Source organism: Perognathus longimembris, chromosome 14 (genome assembly GCF_023159225.1).
Source record: "Perognathus longimembris pacificus isolate PPM17 chromosome 14, ASM2315922v1, whole genome shotgun sequence".
NCBI lineage: Eukaryota > Metazoa > Chordata > Mammalia > Rodentia > Heteromyidae > Perognathus > Perognathus longimembris.
Genome location: NC_063174.1, coordinates 60,629,114 through 60,650,743, shown reverse-complemented (window position 1 = coordinate 60,650,743; position 21,630 = coordinate 60,629,114). Strand labels below are relative to the sequence as shown.

At 54.9% G+C, this 21,630-nt stretch overlaps 1 protein-coding gene across 1 annotated transcript in view; it reads left to right on the top strand.

Moving 5' to 3' along the window:
* The window catches only part of Mok (MOK protein kinase), a 37,524-nt gene extending 16,343 nt beyond the window's left edge, over positions 1–21,181 (top strand). Inside the window, exons 4-16 of the mRNA XM_048362029.1 lie at positions 336–406; positions 10,925–11,003; positions 12,153–12,201; positions 12,383–12,561; positions 14,665–14,766; positions 15,399–15,572; positions 16,867–16,963; positions 17,082–17,282; positions 17,361–17,546; positions 19,532–19,594; positions 19,778–19,969; positions 20,199–20,365; positions 20,983–21,181. Of these exons, the coding sequence (XP_048217986.1) occupies positions 336–406; positions 10,925–11,003; positions 12,153–12,201; positions 12,383–12,561; positions 14,665–14,766; positions 15,399–15,572; positions 16,867–16,963; positions 17,082–17,282; positions 17,361–17,546; positions 19,532–19,594; positions 19,778–19,969; positions 20,199–20,365; positions 20,983–21,181 (1,759 nt within the window). The remainder of the gene's footprint in view (positions 1–335; positions 407–10,924; positions 11,004–12,152; positions 12,202–12,382; positions 12,562–14,664; positions 14,767–15,398; positions 15,573–16,866; positions 16,964–17,081; positions 17,283–17,360; positions 17,547–19,531; positions 19,595–19,777; positions 19,970–20,198; positions 20,366–20,982) is intronic.
* The last annotated feature ends 449 nt before the right edge of the window (positions 21,182–21,630 follow it).

Below are 21,630 nucleotides of genomic sequence, written 5' to 3'. Positions count from 1 at the left end.
CCTTAACCAATTCCCAACCTCTTTTCTTCTTTCTGCTGGTAATGAATTATATATATATATATATATATATATATATATGCATATCTATATACACACATATATATGTATATATACATTTTAAAGGGATTTTAGAATTTTGCTCAAAGCAGTGTTTTAAAATAATTTTAGCTGAAATATTAACAAAAATCAAATCCTCTACTATCCCAGTAATTACATAGCAATCTTCATTGGCGTGGGAATTCCTTATGTTAACAGAAATATGCACAACTAAACTAGATATTTGATTCTATTTTCTGCTTAAGACAAAAGAATTTAAAACTTGCTTTCTTCTTCAGTGACAGAAAATCTGGTTCTCTTGCACTAATATGTGAACTTATGGACATGAATATTTATGAGCTAATTCGAGGTATGTAGACTATTTGAAAGCTACTCTGAGGTTCTCTTCCGTAGTTCACACATGCTTTGTAGTTCTCCTGGTTGCTGGCCACTGCGCCATGGTGCTTTGTGAGTTACCGTGCATACAGGGCAGGACCAACTGCAAACAGAAGGGAAGCCCCAGGTAATAAAGGCCGCAAGGCAGAACCCCACAGCCTTCCTCACAGGACTCTGGATATACCTGCGGTCCCACTCTGAGGTCTGTCTTCTTTCTTTGCTTTGTCCTACGTTCAAAACAAGGTGGAAGCTGAGCGCTTGTGACTCATACCTGTAATCCTAACTACTCAGGAGGCCTGAGATCTGAGGATCATGGTTTGAAGCCAGCCCTGGCAGGAAAGTCTGTGAGACTCTTATCTCCAGTGAACCACCAAAAAGCTGAAACTGGAGCTGAGACTCAAGTGTTAAGAGCACTGGCCTTGAACAACAACACCTAAAAACTCAGGGACATGGTCCATGCCCTGAGTTCAAGCCCCAGGATTCACACACACACACACACACACACACACACACACACACACAAAAAAACTAAACAGAACTTGTCTGTGACCCAGTCATACCACTTTTGGACATCTACCAGTCAGGTTATGTTAAAGACACTTGCACATCCATATTCATTGCTGCACTATTTTCAATAGCCAAGTTATGGTAACAGCCCAGCTGCCTTACGATAGTTGAATGTATTAAGAAAATATGGTACCTGTACACAGTGAAATCTTACTCATCCATTAGAAAGTGTAAGAGTATGTCATTTGCAGACAAATGGATGGACCTAGAACAAATCATGCTAACTGAAGTAAGCCAGGCTCAGAGAGGCAAACTGCTCATGTTTTCTCTCATATGTGGAAGCTAGATCTAAAATACAAATATGCGTGCTAACGCAAAACAGGGCTCTACACATATGTACACAAACCAACTAAAGGAGGGTCTGTATAGGGCAGGGATCCCAAGGTGTAACTCCTCCGAACAACGAATGTACTGTTTATCAAAATAAATACCGGGAAGTAGAAACATGTTTTGGGAGGTGGGTAGGAGGAAGGGGCACAGGGTGTGCAAATGTAGTCATTCTATTCAAATATGCATTACATAAAAAATGAACTATGTAACTTGAAGAGCGGGAAGGGGATGGGATGGGGAAAACGTGGGAGAAGGAAGGAAGGGGTGATGTTGACCAAGAGGCATCATACTTATAACCTGCCCTGTGGAATTGGAATCTCTTTGTACAACTTTTTTGTGTGTGTATGCCACCCCTAGGGCTTGAACTCAGGGTTTGGGCACGGTCCCTGAGCATCTTTGTTCAAGGCTAACACTCTACCACTTGAGCCACCGCACAACTTCTGGCTTTTTGGTAGTTAATTGGAGATAATAATCTCATGGGCTTTCTTGCCTGGACTGGCTTTGAACTGTGAACCTCAGATCTTAGTCTCCCAAGTAACTAGGATTGTGCAATTATTCATTTTTTTTCCCCCCAGTTCTGGGGCCTGAGCTCAGGGGCCTGGCATTGTCCCTGAGCTGGTTTTACTCAAGGCTAGCATTCTACCACTTGAGCCACAGCATCAGTTCTGGCTTTTTCTGTTTATGTGGTATTGAGAAATAGAACCCAGGACTTCATGCATTCTAGGCAAGCACTCTACCACTAAGCCACATTCCCAGCCAGTAATTTTATTTTTAAGTGATTACTTCAGGAGTACATATATTAAAATTGGAATGATACAATATAGCGAAGATTAGCTTGATTCCTGCACCAAAAGAAATCACAAGTTTTTAAAGCAATCCATATTTGAAAGCAAAACAAAAAACCCAACAAGGCAGAGCGTTCTCCAGAAGAGCTCTCACAAGGCAGAGTTGCTCACAGAGGGGATCTTTCTATCAGCTCTCAGATTCCAGGGTGATCCTTTGTTTCCTTCCTTTTGAACAGTAAGACACTGTTCAGGAAAGCTTGTGGCCTTGGGTGACCTCAGCCAGAGGAGCCACAGGGAACGGGAGGACCAGAGGCAAGCCCTGGCCTTCCACAAGCAAACTCTCCTTGGAGCCTGCCCTCCTGAGGCTGAGCAGATGCTAGGGAAGATGAGACACTGCTAGAAAGGAGTACCCCAGGGGGTCGCATTAGACTGGGGAGGAAGAAGTGAAAATAACAGTGAGTAACTTCTGATGATGTGAGAGAGAATTTTAGTGAGAGCATCATAGTTGGTTTAAAACTGTAGTATTTCCAATAGCTGTAGCCAGACTGAAGTGGTGTGCTATGGAAACATTTAGATGCCACTTTTGTGATGAGGACAATATATGTACGTACACAAATATATGCATATGAAGTGGAAGAATGGAAATCCACATTATAACAAGATTAATCGGCACGCCTTGGTATCCTCAGGGGATTGGTTCTAGAAACTCCGGGATGCCAAGTTTGAGGTTCTCCAACCCTTCCTCGGTATAAAAAGGCATAGCATTTGCAGTTGTCCCAGCACATCCTCCTGCACCCCATAGCATCGCATCTACATTAGGCTCATGTTATAGGAATAGTTGTCTTGTTGTATTGTTTAGAAACAACAAGAAACAAAAGTTTGAGTACATGTTGAATACAGATACAGGTTCTAAAAACATGTTAGTTGAATCCATAGATGCCAGACCCACAAATACAGGAGTACAGCTGCTTGTATTTTATTATATGATTTAAAGATATATGTGATAGTAAATCATTAATGAAAATTAGGTGAATAGGCACATTTTTCTACATCTAAAAGAGTTGATGTATATGAATTGGTCAGAAAACTTTTGAATCTTTTTGGGAAAATAGGAGATTCACACACATACATATATATGCTACAAACTTCGTATGCTTATTCACTCAATCATCTGTTAATTCTTTTTTTTTTAAATCAGTCTTTATTTTTTTTTAATCAGAACTTGGCTTGGGTGCTGTCCCTGAGCTCTTTTGCTCAAGGCTAGAGCTCTACCACTTTGAGCAACAGCTTCACTTCTGGTTTTTGGTAGATGAATAGAGATAAGAGTCTCACAGACTTTCCTTCCCTGGACTGGCTTTGGGCCATGACTCTCAGATCTCAGCCTCTTGAGTGGCTAGGATTACAGGCATGAGCCAGCAGGGGCTAGCCTGTTTATCCATAAGTACAATTATGGAAGTAAGCATTTCTGCTTTCTTGGTCAAAACCTGTTGGAAGCAGAGCTGTTGGAACGAGTTGCAGGCCCCTTGCCCAGCAGCAGCAGGAGTGGCAGGCGACAGTCCAGTAATGGGGAGGAGAGTGGAAATAAGCAGTGTATCCATGGACAGCAAGCGAGCACGAGCCACGTAATGACTGCGCCACCCAGGGAGTACAAGCTGGCAAGCAGAGTCCTCCTTAAAAGAAGTCCAGCCAGGTTCCGGGTGGTTCACACCTGTAATCCGAACTACTCAGAAGGCTAAGACCCGAGGATCACAGTTCAAAGCCAGCCTGGGCAGGAAAGTTGTGAGACTCTTACCTCCAATGAACCACCAAAACAGCTGGAACTGGAGCTATGGCCCAAGTGGTAAAAAGCTTGAGCAAAAAACGTAGTGACAGTGCCCAGACCATGAGTTCAAGCCCCAGGACCAGCACCAAAAAACAAAACAAAAAAAAAAAAGAAAGAAAGAAAGAAAGAAGGAAAGGAAGAAGGAAGCTGTATAATCGCTTTCTTTAGTTTCAATTCAGTCAGTGTAAGGGACATACCTTAGAATTCTTACTGTTGCTTCCTAGAGTATAGGTACTTTAAGACTTAAGGGAATGGGGACTTTTCTACATGCTGCCAAAGCTTTATTTAGAACAAATGTCTAATTTCTGGGAGTTGAGGGGTTGTGTGATTGGAGACATTGAAGGTATTTCTTTTATTTCTGTAGGAGACTGTAGAAGGCAGTTACAGACCAGCATACACTAGCAAGCCAGGCCTGGTACTTTGCCCGTCACTCAGTGTGCTGGTCTTATGGATACCTTCCTTCCTAGTGGCTGGGTGTGAGGAGCTGGGAGACCCAAGTCTTAAACCCAGCGTCTGAGGACTGGGCTTAGAGTTGTTATGAGCCAGTGAAGCCGCAGGGCAAGGCATGGGAAAAGGTGCTGGCAGGGGCAGCACTCCATGGGCTCTGTGCCTCATGTTCGTGGCAGCAGCGTGATCCAAGGGCAAAGGCTGTGTCCCCCTGAGCTTAGGGGGTCACCACTGGGCAAGTGAGGAATGAATGCTTTTCACAAAATGGCTTTCAAGTCCCTGGAAAGGAGCCTAGGTACCTGCTGTCATTGCCCCATGGAATAGCTGGCTAACCGCCAAAGCAGTGATCTGGAAGCTAGCCAGAAGCAGGGAACTCAGGTGGGCATTGAACCCGGGGTCAGAGAGGTAGCAAGTACCAAGCGAGCCATTGCGAAGGAAATGAGGCCTGCCGTGTGCAGGCTCGCATGCGTCTTGGAGGGGAGGCCTTACTCTTTTGAGGGTTACCTTCATAGAGCTGGCTCTCAGTCCTTGCTGTGCTGCAGGAGGCTCATACTTACGACCGAAAGCCCCTGACAGAAGCCTGGGGACCATGATGAGCTTTAAGCTTTAACTTGGCATCGTTCATACACAGGGCTGCTGTCTGCACCAAATCTAAGATGCTGCCAGCCATACAGCATTCAGAAATACTGGAACTTGAGGAAAACAGCTGGCAGGTCTGGGCACGATGTCTCACCCCTGTCATCCCAGCTATTCTGGAGAGGCAGATTGTAACCGCTCCTCCTTCACAGAGGGGGAATCTGAGGCTTGTGAGATTAGTTAATAATCCAAACTAAAAATGCTAAGAACTGGCAGAGCTAGGACTAAGACTCTCATCTACTTCTGACTTTATCTTTATGCTGTGTGGCTTCCTGAGGGGGGGTGGGTGCGGTGGGGGGCCCAGGGTAGGGCCTGACCTGCTAGGCACTGCTTTACTGTTGGCTCTTGTTGATGGCAGACCTGATTGATTGAACACCGAATCAGCTACCAGAATAGCAATTCCTGTGACTTAGATTACAGTGCCCCTAGCCCATTAGAATATCCAGTACCTTCCTAAATACTAAAGAAGGGTGACAGAGGGTAGACTGCTGTGTCTTTATAGAGGTGTCATTTATGAGCACACAGCATACAAGGTCTGGTTCTGGTAAGAACCCAGGAGGAGTGATGTGGCTTGAGCTTTTCAAGGTGTGTGGTCCGTTGTAGAAGCAAACCAGAAGATAGTGCGGGCCTCGGAGGAAGGGAGCGGAATTCCCCCGTGTGGAGCAGGCTTCAGGTGAGGCTGGGCCGAGGACTAGAGGAGCATGAACTTAACCTGGCCAGTAGCAGGATCCAACGAAGACCAGCGAGGCCGTCCCCTTCCCGGTGCCGTGCCCCAGGCTCGCTAAAGGAAGAGGCACAGTGGGGCATGGCAGCCGCCGCCCCCACACCCTGATGGGGAGCGATGGCCTCTTCACAGAAAGTCAGGCCTCCTGGAAGTTGGAAGCAGGACTCCTACTGCTGAGGCCGCACCATTGACCGGGGCGGAACTGTTTCTTGCCTCTGCTCCCTGCCTGTCCCTTCCTCCTCCCTTGAAAGACTGAGCCTCTCAGAGCCTGAGACTTGGATGGCTGACAGTAGTCTCTGCTCACATTATTGCAAGAGGAGATGGGATCGCGGGCCCAGAAACTGTGGTCAGTGGGCTGCATTTTGGAGCACCAGCTGCCCTTCCTTGGTCCAGGGGGCTGGCCTTAGCACTTAGGTTTGTACCTCTCCAGCCTGTGAGTAAGGCACAAGCCTCGACAAAAGTCCATGGTGCGGGGGGACTAGGACAGATGAAAAAAGCAAACTTGGCCGGGCACCAGTGGCTCATGCCTGTAATCCTAGCTACTCAGAAGGCTGAGATCTGAGGATCGCAGTTCAAAGCCAGCCAGGGCAGGAAAGTCTGTGAGACTCTTATCTCCAATTAATCATCAGAAAACTGGAAGTGGCTCTGTGGCTCAAGTAGTAGAGCACTAGCCTTGAGCTGAAGAGCTCGGGGACAGTGCCCATGCCCAGAGTTCAAGCCCCAGGACCAACAAAATAATAAGCAAACTTGGTTGGCTATAAAAGCATTGCAGCTCATTCCCATGGATAGCTTATGGTCAGTGCCTCACTGTCACAGAACCTGTTTTGCAAATAATACATGCTAGATGGATTCAGTTGTATTTTTTTTATTTCAGTAATTCTGACCCATTAATTGTAAGATGCAGCATTTTCTGGGTAGCAACAAGAAGGAAACATTTCCAGTTCAGTTATGACACAAAGCTTTACCACATGGTGATTTTAATTTTATCCTTACAAAAGAATTCCTTTAGATCTATGTAGCTTTTTCCTGTGTTACTTTTGCACACGTATAAGAAAGACAGGAGAACGTCAGTGCATTTGTGACAGCGTTCCTAATCCCTTCTCTGAGCATTTGACTCGAGTGGGTGGCGTCTCTGTTGGCAGTGGGTGACCCATCCTGGCGCGTCTGACCGGCCTCGGTCCAGATTGCAGCCCTGTGCCTTCAGGTGAGCCTTGCCCTGGACCAGAGGGGGAGGGCGTGGTGTCCTCACGCAGGTGCTGCGGAGGCTGCAGTGGCCCCTGCCTGCTGTGCTCAGCCTCGCCCTTGGCCTGTGCAGTGGCCGTGTGGTGTGTGGTGTGTGCGTGGGGCCATCGACGTGTACAGTGTGCAGAAGCAGCAGTGCGGCCTGCCCTGTGTGCTCTGCCCTGCTGTCCAGGTGGTGACCCAGCCTCTGAGCGCACACCTGCCCTGTGTGTGCCGCTGCGATCTGTGGCTCTGGCTCTGCTCGGCCTGGCACCCACCCGTGATCCTGTGCGTGGCTCCGGCTTCTCTCAGCGGTGCTCCTTGGGTCACACGAGGGCACGTGTGTGTGTGCAGGTGGTGGATACAAAGGCCCTGGACTGTGCCCTGTTGGGCCCACTGTGCACCTCCAAGCCTGACCAGGCGAGCGGGACTGGCCCAGTGTGGGGTCTTGTGGGAGAGGGTGTGTGCTAGAATAGTGTCACTGTGGAGGCGAGGACAGCCACAGGACTGGCTTTCCCTGAATGAGGCTGACTCGGTGAATGCCAGGTCTGTGCCTGTGCACACCCCACTTGCTTCATTATTGAGATTATGCGTGACATTTCGCAGAGAGTAGAGACACCCGGTAAAGCCTCCAGGGGTTCCTGAGGCCAGGGCTCCAGCTGCCGAGGACTGGGGGTGGCAGGGGCCCCGCCTGGCTTACACGGGCTGCTGCATCTTGTTTGTTGTTCCAGGCTGATGGAAAAGGAGAATCTGGTGGGGATGAGACCTTGGGCTGGAAGCCTAGGGTCTGGGATGATGGGAGCCTGAGTGATGGGCTTGGTCCAGACCACCGGTCCCACCCTGCTCCTGCACCGCCTCGCCCCGCGGGGCCCCTTTACAGAGGCGGCCACAGGAGAGAGCTGTCCCAGGATGTTAGTGAGGGGACCAGGGAGGCAAGGAAGAGGGGAACTGGACAGAGCTCTCATGCTGGGACCAAGGGCAGGTAAGACATGCCGATTCCTAGGCGCTGTCACTGAGAGAGAGAGAGAGAGATAGAGAGAGAGAGAAGGTGCGCATGCGTGCTGTGGCTTAAACTCCGTGCACTTGCTGAGTTCACTAGCATCTGGCTGGAACCTGTTTTTTAAAAGATTCCTGGCTGGGGCTGGGGATATGGCCTAGTGGCTAGAGTGCTTGCCTTGTATACATGAAGCCCTGGGTTCGATTCCCCAGCACCACATATACAGAAAACGGCCAGAAGTGGCGCTGTGGCTCAAGTGGCAGAGTGCTAGCCTTGAGCAAAAAGAAGCCAGGGACAGTGCTCAGGCCCTGAGTCCAAGACCCAGGACTGGCCAAAAAAAATTAAATAAATAAATAAATAAATAAACAAAAAATTCCTGCTGGGCAGGTGCTGGTGGCTCATGCTTGTAATCCTAGCTATTCTGAAGGCTGAGATTTGAGGATCCTGGTTCAAAGCCAGCCTGAGCAGGAAAGTTCCTGTGAGACTCCTCAATTAGCCACTCAAAAACCAGGGCTCAAAGTGGTAGAGTGCTAGCCTTGAGCACAAAGAGGCTCAGGGACAGTGCTCAGGCTATGAATTCAAAACCTACAACCCCCCCAAAAAAGTAAAAAAATCCTGCTGGTTGTGAAGACTGGGTGGATGAGGCTTTTTCTGACAGTCTGTCTTTGTTGGGTTCAGGTTCAGAGGACTACAATGCAGTTTCCAGCTCTGGGGTTTGAATGTGGGACCCAATGGGCAGGAACTGTTCTACTGGAGCTTCAGAGGGGAGGCCTTCGCCTGGCCCTTGGGTACTGAATCATGACATTGCCACAAAAAGAATTTTAGGACCAGGTTGCCGGTGGCTCACGCTGGTAGTCCTAGCAACTCAGGAGGCTGAGATCTGAGGATCACAGTTCAAAGCCAGCTGGGACAGGAAAGTCCTTGAGACTCTTAACTCTAATTAACCACCAGAAAACCAGAAGTGGCGCTGTGGCTCAAGTGGTAGAGCGCTAGCCTTGAGCTGAAGAGCTCAGGGACAGTGCCCAGGCCCAGAGTTCAAGCCCCACAACCAACCAATAAAAAGAATTTTAGGAAATCCTGACCAAGAAAGTTTATTGGGGAAACAAAACCAAGGAAGAGAAAAAGATGGGACACAACTAAGACCCGGGCCACCTCACCGCGTGACGGGGGCTCTGGCATTGTTGTGAGGTAGCTCGGCGTTTCACTCAAATTCACCTTTAGGCAGTGTTTCCTTTTCACCCAGTGCCTGGCTGCCATGGGTGGGTAGCTCCAGCACGTGGGAGAGAGCTAGAAATTGTGCTTGCTTTCTATTCATGTTCTGATTTTTGAGACCGGGTCTTGCTCTGTAGCCCTTTAACCTGCCTTCTTTAACTTGCTTTCCTCCTGCCGAAGCGCTAGGATTACAGGCGCATGCCACCACACTGGCCTCTAGAGGTTTTTTGGTTGTTATTGTTGTTTTGTCGGTTGTGGGGCTTGAACTCAAGGTCTGGGCCCTGTCCTTGCGGTTTTTTTTTTTTTTCACTTAAAGCTAGGGCTCTACCAGTTGAAGCCACAGTTCCACTTCCAGTTTTGGGTGGTTAACTGGAGATTAGAGTCTCTTGGACTTTCCTGCCCAGGCTGGCTTCAAATCACTATCCTCAGATCTCAGCCTCCTGAGTAGCTAGGATCACAGGCGTGAGCCGCCAGCGCCTGACTAGTGTGGTAGGATGCTAGAGCCATCAGCACCTGGCTAGGGTTAGGAAAGCTAACAAGGTCTAAATTTTAATTCTTGCTGGTACCACCACACTGACTCTAGAATTCTTTAAGCTTAGGAAAGCTAACAAAGTCCTAATTTTAATTCTAGGAAACATGATGACCCAGGTGAAACAAAAGATGATGGTGGCTGGGAATGTGGCTTCGTGGTAGAGTGCTGGCCTGGCATGCAGGAAACCCTGAGTTCAGTTCCTCAGCACCACATACACAGAAAAGGCCAGAACTGGTGCTGTGGCTCAAGTGGTAGAGTGCTAGCCTTGAGCACAGCAAGGCTCAGGGACAGTGCTCAGACTGAGTTCAAGCCCCAGGACTGGCAAAAAAAAAAAAAATGATGGTATTACATGAAAAAGTTAATTGCACTGAGATATTTTAAATTTTAATTATTTTCTAGTACTTAGACATTACAAACATTCTTAGTTATATAGAGAAAAATACACGTATTTGCAAAGAGAAGTCACAAGCTTAGAGCTCGTGGTGTCAAACAGGTGATGTGTTTAAGGAGGAAGAAAGTGGCTTTTGAACTGTTAGGTGGCCATAGTTGTCTTGAAGATTTGAAACCTGAAAGTGGCTACCCCTGAACTGTAGTCAATTAAAATGTGGCCTTGTGTGGAACACGAGTTCTCTGTGGTACTGGGTGGCATGGCGCGTCCTCTGCGAGCGGAGAACACGGGAAGGGGCAGAAGCAAGCACTGCCCGGGGCTCTGCCTCTGCAGTGGACACCGCCGTCAGCGGCCCTTCTTCTGAATGGTGCATCATCTCTTCCCCAAGGCCAGCTGCCATGGTGCACACTGTAGTCTCAGCCGTACGGAAGGCTGAGGTGGGAAGATCACTTGAGTCTAAGAACTTGCCTGGGCAAGAGAGAACATGTCTCAGATGAATACCTGAGATGGAGAGCCCCATCTAGACAGGAAGACACAAGGTTTTCAAGTGAGCCACACACTGCAAAGGGGGTCCCACCAGGCCAAGGCTGCCAGACCAGCGACGCAGGAGCTCTGTGACCTTAACCGCCTCACCGTTGCCTGTATGTAGACTTTGTGATGGCGTAGGTTTTCCATGTGTGTTGTATTTCCCTTAACTACTTTAGATGACTTTTCACAGAGGAGCTCAGATGTTCACATACCCCTGAGTAAAAATGGGTTCTATGTGTTGTAGATTGGTAAAGGGACTCTGCACCCTTGCTAACCGCCTCCACCTGTCCCTTGCTTGGTCAGGGCGAAGACACCCGTTGTCGGAAAGAAGAATCATGCACTACATGTACCAGCTGTGCAAATCCCTCGACCACATGCACAGGTACTGCACCTGGGCTGGCGGCACGTGACCCAGCTCCAGTCCCGTCCAGTCCTGTCCCGTGTGACTGGTCGTGGGAGGCAGTGGCGGACCTGGGAAGGAGGGAAGATATGATCCAAATACTGTACGTATGTGCACGACACATGGGATGGAACAGTGGCACTTGGTGAGATTGGATCAGACCGTCAGAGGGATGACCGACCAAGATCCACTATCTGAGCTGGGAGCTGGCGGCTCGCGCCTGTAATTCCAGTTACTCAGGAGACTGAGATCTAGCAATTGCAATTCAAAGCCAGCTCAGGCAGGAAGGTCCATGAGCCTCTTATCTCCAATTAACCACCAAAAAAGCAGAAGTGGGGCTGTGGCTCAAGTGGTAAAGCACCAACCTTAACCAAAAATCTAAGGAACAGCATCCATGCCCTGAGTTCAAGCCCCATTATGGGAACAAAAAAAGTCAATTGCATAAAAAAAAATTTTAAAAATGGAGTTCCATTGGAAGAATTTGAATCAGTGAAGGACAGTTGTTTGATTATTTACTTATTTTTATGGTACTAGGGTTTGAACTCAGGGCCTCATGCTTTCTAGGCAGGTGCTCTACCCCTTAAGCAACACCCTTAGTCCTTTACTCTTGTTATTTTTCAAGTAAAGTCTCATAGTTTTTCCTAGGCTGGCCTTAACCATGATCCTGTTTCCATCTCCCACAAAGCTAGGATGACAGGGTTTTTTTGTTGTTGTTGTTGTTTTATTGGGGTTTTGTTGTTGTTGTTTTTTGCCAGTCCTGGGCCTTGGACTCCGGGCCTGAGCACTGCCCCTGGCTTCTCTTTGCTCTAGGCTAGCACTCTGCCACCTGAGCCACAGCGCCACCTCTGGCCTTTTTTCTGTATATGTGGGGAATTTTCTGTATATGCTGGGTAATCCAACCCGGGGCTTCATGTATACAAGGCAAGCACGCTACCACGAGGCCACATTCCCAGCCCCTGGATGACAGGTTTTTATTGGTTGAGATGGGGATCTCATGAATTTTGTGCCAGGGCTGGCCTTGAACTTTTGTCCTCCTGATCTCAGTGTCCCGAGTAGCTAGGGTTATAGGTATGAGCCACTGTGCTTGGCTAATTCTGTTTTGTTTTGTTTCCCCTTCCATAATAAATGCAGAAATGGAATATTTCACAGAGATGTAAAACCAGAAAATATACTCATAAAGGTAAGAACTGAGTGTGAGCAGTAAAGGTGTGCGGGCTAGCTAGAATGCGTGTGGGCACACTCGGGGACTAGCACTGCCTGTGCCCTGTGAGCCGCCTCGTGCCGGGGCGGGGGCGAAGGCCGGCTCCCTGGCCGGGACTCTGCGGGTGAGCTGGCTGTCGCCCCTGCCCCGTGGTGTGCAGCAGGACACCCTGAAGCTGGGGGACTTCGGGTCGTGCCGGAGCGTGTACTCGAAGCAGCCGTACACAGAGTACATCTCCACGCGCTGGTACCGCGCCCCCGAGTGCCTCCTCACCGACGGCTTCTACACCTACAAGATGGACCTGTGGAGCGCGGGCTGCGTGTTCTACGAGATCGCCAGGTAGGCCGCGCGGGCGAGCGGGCGCCCGCCGGCCCTCCCGCCCGCGTCCCCGTCACGCCAGCGTCCCTGCGGGCGGGAGCGGCAGCAAGCACGGGAGGCTGCCATTTCACTGCCGCCGCGGCGCGCTTTCCGCGTCCGGGGCGAGCCTGGGGCGCGGAGCTGTTCCGCTCACGGCTCGCGTTCTCCCGCTTGAGCCGCTGCTCCACCTTTGCTGCAGTGGAGTGCAGTCTCCGGGGCTTCCTCCCGGCTGCTGCTCCGCTCCCGAGTGGCGAGGATCACGGTGCGAGCCCCCGAGTCCTGACTCGCTTCGTCTGTGGTTGACCCCCGTCCTTGCTTGCTTTCCTGTGCCGGGGAATGGTCTTCTCCACGGGGCTTAATCACGATGTGACTCAGCCAGAGGAGAAGGTGTGCTGCTGGGCCCTTCTCACAGCGGGTGGTGCGGCTGCGCGCAGAGCAGCACGAGGCAGCCTCCCGGCCGCTGGACTCTTCCACAAAGTGCAGATCTCAGTCACCCTTCCCTGGCTCCTCCCTCTCTCTTTCCTCCCAGCCCCTTCCTCCTGCCTCTCCCTCTTCTCCCCCCCCCCCTTCCTCGCTCCTCTGCGCCTTCCCTCCCTCCTCCCTGGGCCTCCGGGCTCTCTCTCTGGGAGGAGAGCTGGTCAAGCAGGTCGAGCAGGGCGTGCACCCCCTCAGGGACCAGTGTGTAGCCACAGCAGCCCAGGGAAGGGTGGCCATGTTCTCCTGCTCCACGTGAGCCATCAGGCGGGCCGGGACGTGGGGGCACCCAGCGCTCCGTGCTCCCTGCCGAGCTGCCTCTGCAGAAATAGGCACCCATGGACCTCTGGGTCTGTTTGCTTTGATTTCAGAGTGTTGTGTTAAGAGTTGTCATCTGAGTGAGTTAACTGAATGGCAGCTTCATTCAAGCCCAAATTACCGAGCATTCTTACCCCAGGGCTACATCCCTTGCGAATGCAGTGGCTGACAGCATCTCACCAGTCGGTTGCTGGGCACTGGTGCCCGGCCTCCCCGGAGCCGTGTCCGTCATCCTCTCTTCTCCCTCAGTAGAGGACACAGCTGTTTGCTGATAGAAGCACCTCTCACTGCCAGAGCTCTGTTTTAAGTTTTCTTTGTGACCTGTAACATGAATTGAGGTTTGGGTTTTTTGTTGTTGTTTTTGCCGGTTGTGGGACTTAAACGCAGGGCCTGGGCACTGTCCCTGAGCCTCTTTGTGTTCAAGGCTAGCGCTCTACCCCTTGAGCCATAGCACCACTTCTGGCTTTTGAGTGGTTAATTGGAGATAAGAGTCTCGCAGGGACTTTTCTGCTGGTCTGGCTTCAAACTGTAGTCCTCAGATCTCAACCTCCTGAGTGGATGAGTTGAATTTTTTTGTGGGCTGGTACTGGGCTTGAACTCACGGCCTGGTCCCTGTCCCTGAGGTTTTTGTGCATTGCTAGTATTCCACCACTTGTACCACATCTCCATTTCTGGCTTTCTGGCTTTTTGGTTGGAGATAAGAGTCTCAAGGACTGTCTTTCTTGCTTAGGGTGGCTTCAACCCGTGATCCTCAGTTCTCAGCCTCCTGAGTAGGATTAGAGACGTGAACCACCAGTGCCTGACTCTTTTAGCTTTTTTGCTCTAGGCTGGTGCTCTACTTCTGCCACTCTACCCCCTAAGCCACACTTCCACTTCCAGCTTTTTGCTGGTTAGTTGGAGATAAGAGATGTCTGCCTTGGCTGGTCTTGAACTAGAATCCTCAGATCTCAGTCTCCTGAGTGGCCAAGAGTCTAGATGTGAGCCACTCACTCCTAGCCATGAATTGAGTTTTTATGTACAGGTCTAAAATCACAGTCTCCCATCCCCAGATCTCTAAAAGCTCTGAAATCTAAAGTGCTTCTTAGAATTCGCTTGTCAACAAGACCTGCCCCGTCCCCCTGGGTGTGTGGGCAGAACTCACCGTGGCTGCCCGGAGCCCTGTGCTTGGAAAGTTAGTGAATATTCACATTGTGCTGCAGACATCAGAGGCAGGGCCCTTGGGGAGGCGGGGCCCCGGCTCTGGGGTGAGGGGCCCCTGGGAGCCTCGCCCTCACCCCGGCCCCGCCCTCGTAGTCTGCAGCCCCTCTTCCCTGGAGCCAATGAGCTTGACCAGATCTCAAAGATCCACGACGTGATTGGCACGCCGGCTCAGCGGACCCTGACCAAGTTCAAGCAGTGAGTGTGGAGTTCCCTGAGGAGGGGATGTGGCCCGCGGCCCCAGCCTCACGGGGCTCCCGCCGTGGGCCCGCGAGCATCGCTGAACCCCCGGCGTCTCTAAGGGCGTGGGAGTGGGGCTGTGTCCACACTCTACACGGCACTTAGAAACCCTGGCAGAGAAAGCCCCAGGTCACCAGGGCCGCCCTGCGATTGAACTCAGGCCTCACACGTTGCTGGGCAGGTGCTCCTGGCACCCGAGCCGCACTTTGTCTCTTCTTCATTCCTCTCCTCACATTGGAAGGTGGCATTCATCTTTTGGGGGGCGGGTGGAGGAGATGCAGGCCCCGTGCTGTGCAGAGCCCGGGCCTGGCGCAGGAAGGCTCTGCCGCACACACAGCCCCCCGCCCCCCCTCCCAGCAGCCCATGCATTTGGGGCAGTTGGAGGTTCACAGGGCAGTTGGGCAGGCAGGCAGCACGTCCAGGGGGACCCCTGCCCAGAGGCCCTAGGCCCCAGGCCCCCTCGCGGGGGCTCCCTGGGGGCTGCTCCCTTTCTCAGACTCCTTCAGTGCGGGCCCCTTAGATTGGGGTGCTGACTGGCCGAGCACTCTAATAATGGCGTGATGGTTTATTGTCATTGGGTTTTAATGCAGGTCCAGAGCTATGAGTTTTGATTTTCCTTTTAAAAAGGGATCAGGAATTCCTCCACCGCCCACCAATCTGTCCCCGCAGTGCCTCAGCCTCCTGCACGCCATGGTGGTCTACGACCCCGACGAGAGAATCGCTGCCCACCAGGCCCTGCAGCACCCCTATTTCCAGGAGCAGAGGTATGCCTACTGTAGCACCCCAATTCTAGGAGTAGAGGTGGGGCTCCTGAGGGCTGCCAAGGGGCTGGCCTCCTGTGTCTTGGGACCGCACCCCAAGAGAATCAGGTGGCCAGCTCCATGATGGGGAAGGAGGCCGTGTGGCCACGTGGGGGTGATGCCAAGGCCCCACTGCGTGACCACGAAGGGCCGACCACACCCACTGCGTGACCAGGAAGGGCCAGCCACGTCCACTGCGTGACCAGGAAGGGCCGGCCACGTCCAATGCGTGACCGCGAAGAGCCGGCCACGCCCACTGCGTGACCACGAAGGGCTGGCCACACCCACTGCATGACCACAAAGGGCCGGCCACGTCCACTGTGACCAGAAAGGGCCGGCCACATCCACTGCGTGAACCGGGAGGGCCGGCCACGTCCACTGTGTCAACAGGAAGGGCTGGCCACGTCCACTGCGTGACCACGGAGGGCCGGCCACGTCCACAGCATGAACACGAAGGGCCTGCCACATCCACTGCGTGAACAGGGAGGGCCGGCCACGTCCACTGCGTGAACACGGAGGGCCGGCCACGTCTACTGCATGAACACAAAGGGCCTGCCATGTCCACTGTGACCAGGAAGGGGCCGGCCACGTCCACTGCGTGAACAGGGAGGGCCGGCCACCTCCACTGCGTGAACAGGGAGGGCCGGCCACGTCCACTGCGTGAACAGGGAGGGCCGGCCACGTCCACTGCGTGACCACGAAGGGCCGGCCACGTCCACTGCGTGACCACGAAGGGCCGGCCACGTCCACTGCGTGAACAGGGAGGGCCAGCCACGTCCACTGTGACCAGGGAGGGCCGGCCACGTCCACTGCGTGAACAGGGAGGGCCGGCCACGTCCACTGCGTGACCAGGGAGGGCCGGCCACGTCCACTGCGTGAACAGGGAGGGCCGGCCACGTCCACTGTGACCAGGGAGGGCCGGCCACGTCCACTGTGACCAGGGAGGGCCGGCCACGTCCACTGCGTGACCAGGGAGGGCCGGCCACGTCCACTGCGTGACCAGGGAGGGCCGGCCACGTCCACTCTTGACTGCGAGTTCACGAGTTGGATGGTGGGGTGCAGGAGAGTCCCTGTGAGAGGCGCCCGGCGCGTGACCGCCCTGGGGCACCGCCTGGCCCGTCGGCTCCTGGCAGGCAGGTGCTGCTGAGGTCCGGGTGTCTCTGCTCTGCTCAGCCCCTGTAGGGCTGGCGCAGGAAGGGGAGACGCCCGGCTTGTGGGCAGGTTGGAGGCATAGTCAAGGCCCCTCTCCCCCCTGCAGGATGGCGGAGGCCCGGGCCCTGGTCAGCCACAGGAGAACCGCGGTGCTGGAACCGCTTGCTCCGCACTGGCCCTTGCGGGAGGCCCGGAAGCAGCAGGTAGAGCGGGGCTCGGGCCTCCGGGGAGTTGGGGAGGAAGTGGCGGGCGGCGGGGGAGCTCCTGCCCTGGGCCCTGTCCTCGTGCTGCCGTGGGCACTGGCCTGTGTTCTTGTTCAAGAAGCAGCTCCCGCGGCACGAGGAGGACCACGCCAAGAGAGCCGGGCCGGACTGCCCGGTGGAGCTGCCCCGGCTGCGGCTCTCGGCCGTGAGCAGGCTGTCGCCGTGCCCCAGCCCCACGCTGCGGCCGGCGCTGGGCGCGGGGGTGGACCGCAGAGTGCCCGTGCTGCTGCCCCTCAAGTGCCTGAGTGTGAGCAAGAAGGTAGGCGCGGCCCCCCTCCCCCTCCCGGCGGCCTCCGCCCCGCTGCAGCCCTCCCACGGCCCCGCTCTCCCTTCCCAGGCGGACCCAGAAGGACATGAAGCCCACCCTGAAGCAGTACCGCCTGCCCACCATCACCAGGAAAGGTGGCGGGTGCTGAGCCACGTCCTCCTGTCGGCCAGGCTGCGCCGGTGCCCACGCAGCCCCGGCCCTCCGCATCTGCGAGCGGGCGGAGGCCCGAGGCGGCGCCCGTGCCCGGCCTGGTGCGTGGGGGGGGCCGGGCGGCCCTGGGCATGCAGCCTGCGCCTGCTGCCCTCCCTCCCGGCCTGGAGCCGCCGCCGCCCACGCTGTTTGTGTGTACTCAAGGCACTGCGCCGTGCTCCAGATGAATATATTTGTGAACCGCCCCGTTCTGGGGTTTCATTTCATTAGCGTGACACAAAGACCTGAACTAGGGTGTCTTTTGTAAAGTGTGCGCGCACGCATTTGCAAATGCGCATGCACACATGTGTGTGCCAGACCGGGCACCCGAACTCAGGACGTGGGCACTGTCCTTGAGTGGTTTTGCTCCACACTAGTGCTTGGCCACCATTTCACTGCTGATGTTATGTTGGCTAGAATCTCACAGACTTTCCTTCCCAGGCTGGCTTCGAACCAATCTCTTCAGATCTCCGCTTCCTGAGTAGCTAAAAGTACAGGCGCGAGCCACCAGCACCGGGAATTCTGTAAAGTTCCCTGTGAATCTGAGCAGAGAAGGCGCAGCATGGCGGCTGTGTGCCTGTCGTTCAGGTGCTGGGGAAATGGAGGCGGGAAGATGGAGGGCTCCAGCCGCGATCGGCACACCGCGACCCTCCGTGCACACAGGGAAGCGCTCGGCTGAGCTGCAGCCTGTTGTGTGCGCCCCGGGCTTGCTTGGGAGGCGCTGTGCCGTTGCGCACAGGGTGCCCTCCCGCCGGGACAGAGCCTCCGGCCCTCGCGCTCACCTTCTCCCGTCTGGTCTCTACGGGCGGCTCCTTTGTGGGGACTGGGGGCCACGGGGGGGGGTCACTCGCTGGGAAGCTGTGGGCGCTGCCCAGCTGTAAAACCATCCAAGACAGGCACAGCCTCAGCCTGCGAGCCACTGCCGGCAGGAGCCACGGCTGGTGGGAGCCACGGCGGGCGGGAGCCACGGCCGGTGGGAGCCACGGCCGGCGGGAGCCACGGCTGGTGGGAGCCACGGCCGGCGGGAGCCACGGGAGCCACGGCGGGCGGGAGCCACGGCCGGCGGGAGCCACGGCTGGCGGGAGCCACTGCCGGCAGGAGCCACGGCCGGCGGGAGCCACGGCGGGCAGGAGCCACTGCTGGCGGGAGCCACGGCCGGCAGGAGCCACGGCTGGTGGGAGCCACGGCCGGCGGGAGCCACGGCCGGTGGGAGCCACGGCCGGTGGGAGCCACGGCGGGCAGGAGCCACGGCCGGCGGGAGCCACGGCTGGGCGGCACTGGCCCACCGCCTGGTCACAGCAGTGCCTGCAGCCTTGTTTCGTGGCGCAAGAGGAAGTTGTGGAAACTAGTCAGGCCGGGGGCGGGAGGGAGCTCCGCGGAGGAGCTGCGGCCTGCGGGATTCACGGAGGCGGGCCTTTGCCAGGCACTGACACCTCCGAGTTCCTAGTCACGCTTCCTTCTTCCTTTTCTCTTTTCATTGTTTGCTAGACCTGGGGCTTGAACTCGGGTCCGGGCGCTGTCCCTCCGTGGTTTTGGTCAAGAGCGGTGCACCACCACCGGAGCCGCAGCTTCGCTCTGGTTCTCTGGTAGTTGACTGGCGATGAGCCGCATGGCCTTCCTGCCAGGCTGGCCTTGACCTGACGAGCTGGGATTACAGCTGTGAGCCACCAGCGCCCCGCCTACTGCCCCCACCTTTTTGTGTCCGTCAGTCCTGGGGCTTGAACCTGGGGCCTGGGCGCTGTCCCTGAGCCCCTTTTCCTCAAGGCTGGCGCTTTACCATTTGGAGCCATAGCATCGCTTCTGGATACCTGTGGTTCAATGGAGATAAGGGTCTTAAAGACTCTCCAGCCCAGGCTGGCTTTGAACCACAATTTTCAGATCTCAGCCTCTCTGTACACGAGAGCGGGAGGTTCTCCCGCTGGGCTGAGCCCTGCCCGCTGTGAAGCCCCTTTGTGTTTTGGAATGTTCGTGAAGATGCTTGTGTGTCGCCTTTGTTCTGATCTGTGACCAGTGAGGCAGACCTGTGACCTCTCCCCCCAACCCCGCCCCAGCCGCAGAGCAGCTGGGCCGGGGAAGGGGCCCGAGCCACCCACATGGACGATGCCATGGCACGAGTGGGTGCTAGCGCAGCCCACTCAGAGCCAGACCAGAAATGAGGCCGGGGGCGGGGCCACGCGTGGAGTCCCTGGGCTGCTGTCTCTGCTCCCGGCTTGGGAGGGGCCAGGGCAGCGGGCGTGGCCACCGGCCCGAAGGACCAGTGGGGCCTGTGGGAGTATCACTGTCCCCTCCGGATCCAGCAACTGGAGGGCAGTTGCATGCTCTTCGTCCTGGCCCCCAGCTGCCCGCCCTCCCCGGGGGCAGCAGGCCAGGTCCCAGGAGGCCGGGGCAGGGCTCCGCCCGGCAGCCGGGCAGGAGAAGCCTGCTGGCCACCCATGGGCTTCCTGCATTTCGCCCGGAGCCTGTCCCCTGGGGTGCCGTGGGCCAGGCTGGTGCGGGGCCCCGAGCCCCCCCACCCCCCGGGGGGACATAACCACGCCCCCACGGGAAGGTGGTGCTTGCTCAGAGCTCAGGAATGGGAAGGTGCAGTGCCGCCCTCCCTCCTGCCCCCTCCTCCAGATGCCAGCGTGCTCCCCTCCTGCGCTCCGAGGGCGGGGCCTGGCGGTGGTGGTGTGCGACGTAGTGACGGGGTGGCCCGCCCTCCACTCTGCTCCTTTGCAGGAAGGCCCGCGTGCCCGCGTGCAGCGAGCGTGTGGGCAGTGCGAGCTGAACCGGCAGCGCGCTCAGCGCCAGCCCCCCGCCCCCGCAGGCCGTCTGCACACCCAGGCCCCGGCATGGAGCCGGCTCCAGCTCCAACTCGACGTCCCAGAGTGCAGAGGCCCCAGCAGGTAAGGCGCTCTCCCTGCGTGCCGAGCCATCTTGGTCCACGTGGCCAGGGCCAGCCTCAGGAGCGCAGCCAGACAGACCGGTTCCTGGCACGGGCGCCTGCAGCAAGCTCGATCGCACAAGTGCGGCCCGCAGAGCCCTCGGGCACCGTGGGCACCGTGGGGACCGCGAGGTCATCCGGTCTGTAGTGCAGGGGAGGAAACCCAGGGCTCCCCTCGGGCCAGGCAAGCTGCTCTACTGCCCACCCCCACCCGCAACCCTATTTTATTTTGAGACAAGGCCTCACTGAGTCGCCCAGGTTAGACTTGCACTTGTGATCTTCCTGCCTCAGCTTCCTACGAAGCTGGAATTACAGGCGTGAGGTGCCCCAGCGTGAGGCCACGCCTGAGCGTGAACACCCCCCCAAGCATGAGGCCCCCACCCCGCAAAGCCCCCCCAGTGTGAGGCCGCCCCTCCAGGCTTCGAGTCCGCTTAAGGAAAGATACCAAATCATATATTCAACATAATTTTAATATTAATGTTTCGTGAATTAGGAAGATCACTCTTGAGTGAGGAAAGTTACTAGTGAGGGAGCTCATTTCCCGGCTGCGGAATGGCATGCCTTATACACATAATACAGAGTTGACTGCGTCGGAAAGCACAGCATTGGAGGTGAGCAGCTGGCAGGGCAGCTGACACCTCAGCGGGAGAGCCCCGCGCCACCCGCGCCACCCGCGCCACCCCGCGCCATCCGCGACCGCGTCAGTGCGGAACGGTTTCCAGTGCACACAATGTTTAAAACCTACGACTGCAGCACGTCTTCCCGAATTACACATTGAAGTCTGAAAGTCACAGTGTGCTTCCTGAGTGCACGCCTCGCTGTGCCCTAAAACATCAGTGCAAAACCAGAGAGAAGTGGTGTTTCTAACCGTCCACGGAGCGTGATTTCCTGTCCAAGAGACGGTGTATTTTACACTGCGCGTGTCTGTGTGTGATGTGTCTATATTTTACACTGCGCGTGTCTGTGTGTGTGATGTGTCTATATTTTACACTGCGCGTGTCTGTGTGTGTGATGTGTCTATATTTTACACTGCGTGTCTGTGTGATGTGTCTATTTTACACTGCGCGTGTCTGTGTGTGTGATGTGTCTATATTTTACACTGCGCGTGTCTGTGTGATGTGTCTATATTTTACACTGCGCGTGTCTGTGATGTGTATATTTTACACTGCGCGTGTCTGTGTGTGTGATGTCTATATTTTACACTGCGCGTGTCTGTGTGTGTGATGT